We start from the raw sequence: 11,486 nt of genomic DNA, 5'->3' as shown, positions 1-11,486 counted from the left end.
CTGTCTACTCTCTAATCTGTGATCTCTGTAATCTGTGGTTGAGTTGACATTATTCTGTCAAAAATACATGACGTAAACAGAGACAAACTGACGTAAATAAATAAATGCAAACATAAATAAGACAAAAAAAAAATAATAAATAAATTTCAAATGAGCACCACTATGACTTGTATTCGTGTCACTTCTTATTTAACGAATAACAGAACTCTAACAAATATATTAAATACAAGAAGTAAGTTTGTATTCCATAATGAAAATTGCAATTGAAACATGTAGGTAATATGTTATTATTCAAGGAATCCATTTTATATCCAGTTTTAAGAGCGATAAATTATCAACTTGTATTAGAGATCCTCTGAGTGATATTTTTTCTACAAACTACTGTCTCGTGAATAGCTCAGTTATACCAGCTCAAAGGTATTTATCAACTAGCAAAATTATGTGGGAGAAATCAGAAGTCAAATTATCAAAAAAGCATCAGCTTAAGAAAGCAGTCAAAGAATATGGATCGACAGTAATAGTGTTTCACGTAACAATATCTTTGGCTTCACTTGGATTTTTTTATCTTTTGGTCTCAAGGTAATTTCAGTATTCAATATTAAGTGATGATATTCAATGTATACTTTCAGTGGAATTGATATGCAGCAAGTAATGACTTATTTCGGAGTGAATTACAAATTTGTAGAAAATGCAGGAACATTTGTTACTGCTTATGCGATTCATAAACTTTTTGCCCCTGTAAGAATCAGCATAACTTTAGGTGCAACTCCATTCATCGTCAGATATCTGAGAAATAAAGGAATTTTACGTAAAACAGTTTAAGGGTAAATACTGGTTTCATAAGTTATTTCAAGTTACCAAAATATCCATGAGGTCTAAAAAAAGATCTCTTTCTGGTATCAGGTAGTATTTTGATAAATACTATAACTGAAAGATTTCATAATGTGAATTAATGAACTATTGGAGATGCTCAGTTTTCCATACTTTTGAAATCGAAAACTTCTAGCTTGAACTAATTGAACAATTGTTTCATTTTAATAATGGGAGTAGGTTATGGGAATTATTTTTTGCAATTATAAGACTCATATTTTTCTGTTAGTGTTTTATTGGATATTATCCTAAAGTTATTACCAACCTTGATCACAAAACAAAAATTACTATAAAACTACACATTCAGTTCTTAGATATATACATATTTATTCAAAGCATTTTTTCTGTAGAATACAAAATATGAATTTAAAGCTGATGAATAGAAATTTAATATTCAGTGATTACACATACAATTATTTCACTTTTAAAACTCACGATCACTAAGAATTAAAGGTGCCAATAAACTCCAACCATACAGTGCTATACAGAGCCAACTTGATGTAATTTTCACCCACATCGAAGCATAATTGGCATGCAAAGTTTTCAGAGAAGAGTTGGGGCTGAAAGAAAAATTATTAATGCAAATGTTTCGCATAATTTAAGTTCGTATTTCTTTCTCTATAATATGATTGTGAACCTCTACTGGAAAAGGCGAATCTAAGAACTCACCTATACCAATTTGTCAGAGTCATCATCACATATAAGGTGGCCAATGCAAACATAACATGGAAAAAGCTCCAAGAATAAGCAGTTCCTTCCTCCTCGTTGTCCCACACTTTGTTATTTCCTTTTTCCTCGTCATTATGATCAGTATTACCTATGATAGGGTTATAGCCTTCAATAATGAGAAAAAGGAAGAAATAAAAAATTAACAACTTAGAATAAATCACGAAACCAAAGATAAACAAAGTAAACATAAAAAGGTGAAAAGATGCTGTTAGAAAGGTTGAAATTGTTTACAAAAGCTAAAATGGTAAAATAACCTATGGGTAATTAAAGCAAAGCAAACAAATGGAACAATAAATGGGGTGCTAGATGAACTCAGAGTGCACAAAATTTTTTTACTCCTAGAATAGGCTTTTGTAACTTACAGTTGTACGTGGAATCTGCAATTAATCCAAAAACAATGTGATAGAAGGATGAAAATTTAGGTCTTATTTTCAGTGCTAATATTTCATTATTTCAAAATATAGTATTACTTTCCTATACTCTCAAATTGATGTTTGTGAAACACTTTCATGCTATCAGAATAAATTGTGAATGTGATGTAGTTTAAGAATATTTTTGGAGTATAGAAGTGAAAAGAAGTCTAGAAAAAATACTCACCACTATCTCCTGTATCTTTAACCAAAATATTGTCAGAGCCAGTAATCTTAGAAGAGTTACTTGCAGTTCTGAGTGATGAATATAATACACAACATGTCCAAATAGCCAAACCAATTATACTTTCAGTGTCAAAAGATCCTGTATTCTTTTTCCCTCCAGTAACAATGTTTAAAATACCAGGGTTACATTCTGTATCTGAAAAATAATACTAGACTATATCATGGATATTCGTAAATTGTGTCAGAAAAGATATAAATTACTATTTGAATGCAGATGTTTACCTGGAGAGTTAGACAGGGCAGACCAGGTCAAATAAATAACATACAAGGACACAATAGCTGATTGTAGAAGTCCTGACCTAGGCAATTTTTCTTGGACAGATGGCATAATCGAGATAACGCTGATAACCACACATAGGATCAAGTTGAATGAAATGAAAAATTTGTTCAATCCACAATCTCCAGACTAAAAATGAAAAACTCATTATTATAAATTTGGTTAGTTATCGATAACACTCACCTTGGAAAAGAAAATAAATAGCAAAACTACTCCAGCAATCACTAAACCATACATTGTTAATGTGGCCCCTACGAGTGCAGCATACCAGCCCCTGCTCTCATTTTCTTCGTATTTCTCTACCCACGATTCGGCCCACGTATGAGCAAAATCAACAATCAGGATTAGCTGAATCAATATAAACATGAATCCTCCTATCATACCAAAGTACATCCAAACCGACCCAAAGAAGGTACCTTGTGGGATGAAAAATGAACCGATAGCTATTCCTATAACTATGAGGAATTTCAGCCCCCAGAACCTGGAAGAAAGAAACAATTTGACTGATTTGAATGTGGAAATATTCATTTTGGTACAAACCCATTCTGTATTCCAGCTCGTGGATCTCTTGAACTTCTCACTCCAACCATGATTAATGCCATGAATAAAAAGAACACACAAAGAGCAAAGCTTAGACGATAAACTGCCAAGTATCCTACAAATGTATCCTGACAATTGAAGGAAAATTTGTTCGTCACTGAGTCAAACACTGACTCCTTTACAGAGTCCTTACAAAACGGTATCTGAAGAAATAAACAATTAGTGATCTTGGAAGAAGTAAAAACCACATGCTGACCTTCTCTAGTAGATCTTGGAGTCCGGGAGATAACATGATGCAAGATACCACTGTACCCAGCAGCAGCATAAAAGCATACATCAAACGTGATGAAGTGGAATTTCGACAGGATGGACATGCCGCACAACACATGGAGCAAGCTGCACTCCCACAGCAAGCTGCACACTGAAAATTATATGGATAAATTTTACCTTGTTTTATATTTCAGAAGTGTTTTACCTGTGTTGCTGAACAGAGAGCTAAAGCAGCCCCCATTTCGATTCTAAGCTAAATGTAGCTTGATGACGTGAAAATGTTGAAGTACTACACACAATAACAATTCTCGTCAATTACAGAAAGAGAAATTTGTAATCTAATTCGCGAAATCTAAACATCAACACCAAGAATTGTAATTACAAGTGATTTCACCACACAATAGATGACAAATGACAGTTTGCTATCGTTTTATTGTCAAAATAAGAAAATTAGGTTAGAAATTTTGACGTTTACGTACTTGTTTACTTGGGAAAAAAATAACCTCATCCTGATCCTCATAAATGCAGTAGGTACTTCACTAGAAGGACATCATTTATCTTCCTACAATAAATAATTGTAGTAGCGTGCTCTATTTAATCAAAGCAGTGAAAACGTGAATTCATGTGTGATTATGGAGGCAAAAGGTATTGTATTTCTGAACAATATATTTTTATGGTCAAGTTATTGAGCATGAATTAAATTATTATTGAAGAGAATATGTATTTTTGTTTCAAAGTGAGACAATTTAGATAACATACACCAAAGAAATCAAATCTGAATTATGTAATGTCCCTTGCAAGTGAGAATTGGGTATTGGTCACCCTGCATGTTCATTAGTCGCGTAAATATCATACAAGCAAATGTTTTTTAACCCCTTGACCCTCTCTTCCAAAAGTAGATATAAAATTTCAGGGTGAATGTTGTTAATTTCCCACAATTATGCAAATACTCGTGAATTTCGTATACCTATTCTAGGTATGAAAATGTTAAATTCAAACCCTTCATTCTCAGCCCTCGAAATTGTGTGATCGGGTGTTTGAAAACACCCCGCGATTTACATACTTTAGATAGATGCGAGGCAAGTTCAAAATTTATCGTTACAAAAATTTCCCCAGTTAATTTTCTGGATGAAAGAAGAGAAACCTCTGGATTAATTGGTCTATTCTTCGATCATTTCAAAGGCTTGATAGTTCATCGCGGAAATTGAGCGTTGGCTTGCACATTCAGATCGATGAATTCAAGTTAAAAATATCACTGTTTATCAGCAGGTTCGCTTTGTATTCGGCAGTCTACTAAATTCTTATTATCTGTCTATTGCGGCATCGATAAGGAGGATTAGAATTTTTGTTTAACTGGAAAGTTCCAAGTGCAAAACTTTATTTTAAACTTCCAAGGATTTGCAGAATTTATATTTTAAGTAAATTATTAATTCTGCAGTCATTCAATTGGAATGAAAATTCATGAATATAAAATAAACAGTGATCTATTCCCAATTGATGTAACACATAGTTGACCTTCATTTTACAGGTTCGCCTGCTATATTATAATGATCCATAATTAAACAGTTGCAGGGTGCGTCGTATTTTTGCGTCAGTTACAGAAATTGAAGAAAACTACAGATTTCCCACCATACATCGATTTATTGTTTCCGAAATATCTTTTTCAAGCGGAAAGTCGAAAATACGTCTGTATTTCATTCTTTGCCGAATGCATAGCAGAGAATTATATTTTCCACAGAATTTGAAATAGTTTTAGAACTTATTTAGCTGGGGCACTTTTAACAGGTGTATATGATGAGTGACCTCATATAGCTATATGAGAAAAAACTTCAGAAAAGTATTTCGCGTTACCTTTTCTTCATGTTTTCATTCCAAGCTCTATAGTACGTTTTCCCATTGATTTACTGATTTTTTCGATAGGAAAGTGTAAAGCAAAATTGATTGTCTACAGGGTTGAGTTCTCTGGTGAGTCATCGTGAGAAAAATGTATCACTTTTTGTAGTTTTTGAGTTGAATGCATACTAAGAATTCGATTCCACCTGCATGATTCCAATTCGCAATTAATATCGCTTAGTTGTCAGTGTTGATACAGGGTGTTTGTTACCTAAATGTGGACAAAGATCAGAAAACTTATGAAATCTCATAATATTTTGACAGTCATTTGGGACTAATTTTTTATCAATTGAATCGTCTCCAAGTTTTCTATAATTTTTAACACCACGTTCTTAAATTTTATTATTATTTTAGTGTTATTCACAGGTCATAGAGTTGTTCGTCAAATAAGGCATTTTTCTGTGTTTCATCTAGACTGGATTATTTAATATTCACTGAATTTTTTGGTATGTTTAGAAGATACGTTGAAATCGCACTGAAGTATTAAATTGAATGTAAGAAATTAACTTTCTCAATGATCAAGTATGATTGGGTTAATAGGTATAATTTGAAGGAATTATTTGCGTAACTGCAATAGCTATTTTTAACTCCAAAAATATCGTTTGCGTTCCGCGCTTGGTTATTGCGCTTCGCAGGCTGTCCAGATAATTATAAAAATAACAAACGGCCATTACAAATGGATTTTCGAAAAAAAAAACATACAACAAAGTATAAACACTGTGCTAAAAAATCGTTATAGTGTCATATGTATATGTTATATAATATATACTCGTTGAAATCCTTAATTTCAACAACTTCACATCATTTTCGTCGGAAAATCCTCGAAGCAAACATGCTTTGTGAAGTCATAAGGAGAAGAATTTTGCTAATTACCGAATTGAAGGAAAATTTTTCGTTTTTAGTAATTGGAATGCTTTCATACACTATGAAGTAGGGTGCACCTTTGCTATGTTGAATAAGGAGAAATAAGTACAGCATACAATACACATATAAAATTGGCTTTTCGCTAGTACCCGATAGTAGGTTCAAAAAATTCGAAGACAGACTTATTTTGAAAAACTTTTTTTGTGTAAAGTTTGGCCAGAAGTGCATTCCTACCTGAGATATATGTCCACATTTCAGAATTGTCGAATGATCTACTTAAGGCGGAATCGGATAATCTCCCATCGAATGGAAAAAATCTCCCATCGAATGGAAAATCCATTGAAAATCGAATACAAGAAAATGGGGACAAAAATACGAAAAAAGAGACTGAGGAGAATGGAGGAGTTGAACCTCAAATAGTGTTTCCTCCGCCAGATGTATGGCCTGAAAAAAATATGAAGCCGAAGAAGAAAAAATCTAAGTTTGGTTCGATTACTCAACTCTTATGTTCTTCATTTAGCAAAGTCAGTATTGTGGATTGAAATTTCAGATACCTAATCGAAATTGATTTCGTGTTTCTTTATCAGGTGTGCCTTGTACTATTAGGATATATTATATCTTGTATGAATGGGGCCTTAATCCTTCTTCCGTTAACAGTGATAACTTTAATATGGTATGAAACAAAATCAAGAAGGAAAACGAATAAAATAAAAGCTAAAGCGAAGGCTATTTCGAGTAACAAACAACAGCTTCTCGATAAAATAGAAGAGCTTCCCTCATGGGTAATGTTACATGAAAATTATCATTTTGATGTAATGAAATACTTTTTTAGGTTTTATTTCCTGATAGAGAAAGGGCCGAATGGGTGAACGATGTAAGAATATTCAATATTGAAAAAAAAAATTAAATATGTAATTTTAAATTCGCTTCAGATTGTGCTCCAGTTGTGGCCCAATATAAATTGTTTCTTGATCAAATTCGTCAGGAGCAAACTCGAGAATCAAATAAGAAAAAAGTACGATTCTTTCAAATTTGAAGAAATTGATTTTGGAAGTAGTGTAAGATATCGAATTAACGGAAATTATGAAATGTATTAAACAAGTTTACATTGTAGCCCCCTAAGATCGACGGTGTTAAAGTATACAGTCGAACCACAACAAGGGATTCAATCCTAATTGATTTTGATATATTGTAAGTGAATTGACTCAATTTTTTCTGAGATGAGATTGGCTTTGACGTTTTTTTTTACTATTTAACAGCTATGATGGTGACTGTGATATAACCTTTTCAATATCTGGCCACCAAGTTGGTAGATTAAAGAATTTTCAACTGAGTGTCGATGTAAGAATAGTTTTGAAACCGCTCATGTTGAAAGCTCCGATTGTGGGAGGAGTTCAAATTTTTTTCCTGAACACTCCAGAAATTGATTTTGATTTGGATGGACTCAGCGGAATACCCGGATTGAGGTGAATACTCTTCGAAACTGTTAAACTTCTTATGAATCAGACATTTATTTTAGCCACGTACTGAGGAAGCAAATTGAAGAGAAGCTGAAGAAGAAAATAGTTTTCCCTAATAAAATCACGAAAAGGTTCACGAAGCATGTGGAGGCTACAGAATTGAAATCTCTAGAGCCTGAGGTGAGTAAATTTGTTGAATATTGAAGCAGTTCGTTGAGATATTTTATTTTTATCAAAGGGAGTATTACGTATACATATAGCTGAAGCTAAGGATTTGGAGAGGAGAGATGTGACTGGCAAGTCAGATCCTTATGCTGTGTTTAGCGTGGGGGCCCAGGAGTATAAGACCTCAGTTATAAAGAGATCTCTGAATCCTAAATGGGATGAATGGTGCGAGGTGAGTGTTCATATTCCAAAATCTAACGAAGAAAAACGAATAAATTTCCCTGTTTTCAGTTTGTTATTTTAGATCCCACCGCGCAGCAGGTTCGATTTAAACTTTTCGATCATGATGATCTTAACGAGGATGACTTTTTGGGCAGGTAAATTAGAAATATTTTCCACGTCGTGGATTAGTATGATTGGCGTAATTTTTTTAGTGGCGTTGTCGACATCAAGAGTGTTTATGACGGATCTGTCGATCACTGGATTGTTCTAGATGGTGTGAAACATGGTAAGATTCACTTGAGGTTCACTTGGATGTCTCTCACTGCAGATTATGCATCTTTGGATAAGGTAGGACGACTTCCTATAGTTCAAACTGACAATTATACAAAGTAATTGACAGTTTCAACTGACAATTATACATAACTGCCGGTTCAAACTGACAAGTATACATAATTGTCAGTTCCAACTGGCAATTATGTTCAATTGTCAGGGCCAACTGACGATTATGTATAATTGGTCAGTTCAAAGTGGAAATTATATATTTTTTCTGCATATCTGCTCTGCGCTTCTGTATTTTCGTGCCGTACACATCAAAATATTGACAAATAGAATCAGATTCAAATAGTTTCACTTATTTTATATCAGTATTATGGCGATGTGCACAAAAAATATGATGATTACAATTGTGTTTTGAATAAGCAACGAAATTTCATGATTTAGGCCTTACATGAAGTCAAGTTGTTGAAGGTAGCTGTTTCCTCCGCCCTACTGACAGTCTATATTGATTCTGCGCGAAATCTGGCGGTACGTATTAGGCTAACATAAAAAATAAAAAAGATTGACAACATCTCTACTTCTAGAGGATCAAATCGTTTAAAAAGCCAGATCCCTACCTTCTAATGCAAGTGGGAAATTCTCTTTCCCAAAAAAGCAAGGTGAAAAAACATACAATCGACCCAATTTTCGAGCAAGGTTTCTCATTCCTGGTAAAAAATCCAGAAAGTGACGTTTTTTACGTTAGCATAATGGATAAACACAGTAACATGAAGATAGATTTTTTCGAATATGAAATCAAGAATTTGGTTCAAGAGAATGATCTTGAATTCAGCATGAGGGAGTTTCCTCTGAAAAGCGGAGCACATGACTGTGTCATCATGATATCCATGCAGCTGAGGGTGAGTTTACTTAAGTACAACCTCGTGTGACGTAAATTGAATTTTATTCCATCTTCAGATACTTACCAATGAAGCATTCTCTAATGACGATGATTCTAGCGAATCCTTCTCTGATTATGAGTTGTCCAGAGACGATTCCGTGAAGTCTCACGTCTCAGGTATTCGCTTGATGCTCCAATATTTTCGAATTTGTATAGAATTTTTTTTAGCTGACCACCCGCCTGTACCGGAAACGCCTCTAGATATAGAACCGCCTGTGCTTTCCAATGATGTCCCAGTGACTAGCTCATCGCCGCTTAAAAGCCCAATGTTCAAGAGGCTTAATCTCCTGAACAAATCATTGTGAGTATAACTCGAAGATCGACCGTAAGAAGAAATAAAAAAATTCGGTTTATTGTTGCAGAAGTAGCGAATCTCATCATAATATCGACGGAGATGTTCACTTGGGTCGTATACATGTTGGTTTGCAATACAGCGATCGTAGGCAGAAATTGATGGTTACAATTTTCAGTATCGCGTAAGTGCTCTTTAATTATGAAGATAGAAACAATTTTTACATCCTCATTCCTAAAAATTATTCATCAAAGTGTCTAAAAGTTCATTTTATCATGAGCAAAGAAGGAATTTTCAAATTCAAATGAAAAAAGTACTTTTTTATTCAAGGAATATACCAGTGAAAGATCCTAGGGATATTCCAGATCCGTATGTTAAATTGAAATTGTATTCTGGCGCCAGTATAATAAGGCATAAAACAAAGGTGAGTAAAAGGACAAAATTCGATTTTTTCATGCAGAATGAAATTTATTACTCAACTTCAAGTATTTAATTTTACATTATTCAATTTCACTTTACCTCTACACCCTCTTTGTGAGCAAAATTTAAGCTCAATCTCATTTCAGACGATAATGGATAATCCAAATGCAGAATTCAAGGAGACTTTTGAATACCTCCTTTCCCCATCAGAATTAAAAGAACAAAAGTTGGTTTTGACGATAAAAACGAAGAAAAAATTATTTTCTAACAATATGCTAGGCCAGGTGAGAAAAATATTTTCAAACTACTTTCATTTGAAATTTTCCTGAATCTCTCCAACTTTCATGTGATGTTACAGGTGCTTGTTGATCTGAAAGATCTGGACTGGAATGAACATCACAACAAGTGGTACGACATAGGACATGAAATGTACCCAGAGTAGAATTTCAGTTCAGTAAGTGATACAACTTTGTCTTTCGTAATTTCGTGAATTTTTTGAAAAATTGGGTACCTTCATTACCAATTCAAACAACTTTAATACTCAAGAGATATAGTTCTTATTGATCCAGACAAATGAGTTTTTGAATATTTACCTGCTTATATAAATGGCGCTTCACTCATCCTAGAGTTGGGTATAAAAGAGTATTTTCCAAAGACATCCTAAATGTGAGAGTTATATTTTTGAAATTATAATTAATGGTGCGATTTACAAATTTATTCTGCACTCTTCTGGGGGTTGAAAGAGCTATTTATTGTGTATAAAATCAAATTAAATGTACTAAAGTTTACATCACTAATCACTCACAACTTTGATGGGAAGGTGCATTGGTGAGAAAGTGTAAAATCTCCATGTAGTACAAAGTTATGGAGTACCTTTTCATCAGTACCTTAATTGTTTTTGTTTGAGGTAAAAATGTTGATATTTTTGAAACAATTTTTTTCTTGTTTTATTGTTGTTAACCGTCCGTTCATTATCCAGTGCAGATTTTTTATATTGGTATTGATAATTACATAGTTTACTTTTTATAGATTTTGTATTTTATAGTTTTGAAGGAAGTTTATCGATATTCTGTTTTGAATTTTATGTGCTAATGTGGAGGCTTCAAAAATGGAAATAAATATTGTATAAGTTTATTGGTTTTTATTCAAAGAACTGTTTCAACCTACCTAAAAAATGGCTTTCACCACAAACAGGAAGTAAAAATTTGTGATTCATGCGGTCGATGAAATTTCGAGATTTTCCAAAAAGATGGAATCAATGAAATAATCGTTAATACCGAACGGTTGCACCTAGATGCATGAAATTCTCAGATTTATTACTAGAAGGGTTGCTCATTCAGAAAATGTATCATATTTCCAACTACGGTTACTTTTATTGAAAGATAATCCACTCGAAAGGTGACCTTCAAAACATTTCCAAAAACATGGAATCATTGAAAAAATCGTCAAGACCAAACGCAGCTGCATCGAGCTCCATGAAATTTTCAGATTTATTACTAAAAGTTGAATATTTTGATGTTTTTGGAAACAACGAAGCCCCTTAAGTGGGAATTTGGAGCGTTTTTATCCAATCCCTTTTTAATTCGATTGTTGTCGTTCAAATTTTCCAATA

The 11,486-nt window shown here is 33.4% G+C and overlaps 3 protein-coding genes across 6 annotated transcripts; 2 read left to right on the top strand and 1 right to left on the bottom strand.

Moving 5' to 3' along the window:
- Nucleotides 1-70: 70 nt before the first annotated feature.
- On the top strand, nucleotides 71-1,093 carry LOC123310944 (protein FAM210B, mitochondrial-like). Its single transcript, XM_044894664.1, has 3 exons — nucleotides 71-232; nucleotides 297-579; nucleotides 630-1,093. The coding sequence occupies exons 1-3, from the start codon at nucleotides 151-153 to the stop codon at nucleotides 820-822; spliced, it is 558 nt and encodes a 185-aa protein (XP_044750599.1). The 5' UTR covers nucleotides 71-150; the 3' UTR covers nucleotides 823-1,093.
- LOC123310943 (probable serine incorporator) lies at nucleotides 1,088-3,746 on the bottom strand. 3 transcript variants are annotated; one of them, XM_044894662.1, is made up of 9 exons: nucleotides 3,548-3,746; nucleotides 3,329-3,493; nucleotides 3,073-3,275; nucleotides 2,716-3,013; nucleotides 2,478-2,661; nucleotides 2,197-2,391; nucleotides 1,962-1,976; nucleotides 1,540-1,687; nucleotides 1,088-1,430 (listed from the first exon to the last, which is right to left on the bottom strand). In XM_044894662.1, exons 1-9 carry the CDS (start codon nucleotides 3,581-3,583, stop codon nucleotides 1,295-1,297), a joined length of 1,380 nt encoding a protein of 459 aa, XP_044750597.1. In that variant the 5' UTR covers nucleotides 3,584-3,746; the 3' UTR covers nucleotides 1,088-1,294. The 3 variants fall into 3 exon arrangements, with proteins under 3 accessions (XP_044750597.1, XP_044750596.1, XP_044750598.1); XM_044894661.1 differs by lacking the exon at nucleotides 1,962-1,976 and having other exon boundaries at nucleotides 1,540-1,705; XM_044894663.1 differs by lacking the exon at nucleotides 1,962-1,976 and having other exon boundaries at nucleotides 3,548-3,744.
- Nucleotides 3,747-3,833: 87 nt separating this feature from the next.
- LOC123310942 (extended synaptotagmin-2-like) lies at nucleotides 3,834-11,008 on the top strand. Of its 2 annotated transcripts, XM_044894659.1 has the most exons (20): nucleotides 3,834-3,987; nucleotides 5,263-5,307; nucleotides 6,358-6,623; nucleotides 6,687-6,881; nucleotides 6,932-6,973; nucleotides 7,032-7,157; nucleotides 7,214-7,290; nucleotides 7,359-7,565; nucleotides 7,619-7,739; nucleotides 7,798-7,956; nucleotides 8,016-8,101; nucleotides 8,159-8,294; nucleotides 8,667-8,750; nucleotides 8,807-9,121; nucleotides 9,180-9,279; nucleotides 9,331-9,463; nucleotides 9,525-9,638; nucleotides 9,785-9,878; nucleotides 10,021-10,158; nucleotides 10,233-11,008. In XM_044894659.1, exons 1-20 carry the CDS (start codon nucleotides 3,975-3,977, stop codon nucleotides 10,314-10,316), a joined length of 2,535 nt encoding a protein of 844 aa, XP_044750594.1. In that variant the 5' UTR covers nucleotides 3,834-3,974; the 3' UTR covers nucleotides 10,317-11,008. The 2 variants fall into 2 exon arrangements, with proteins under 2 accessions (XP_044750594.1, XP_044750595.1); XM_044894660.1 differs by lacking the exon at nucleotides 5,263-5,307.
- Nucleotides 11,009-11,486: the final 478 nt, after the last annotated feature.

This window comes from Coccinella septempunctata, chromosome 4 (genome assembly GCF_907165205.1).
Source record: "Coccinella septempunctata chromosome 4, icCocSept1.1, whole genome shotgun sequence".
NCBI classification, from domain to species: Eukaryota; Metazoa; Arthropoda; class Insecta; order Coleoptera; family Coccinellidae; genus Coccinella; species Coccinella septempunctata.
The sequence above is the reverse complement of the archived record's forward strand: the minus strand, read 5'-3'. Positions and strand labels throughout refer to the sequence as shown.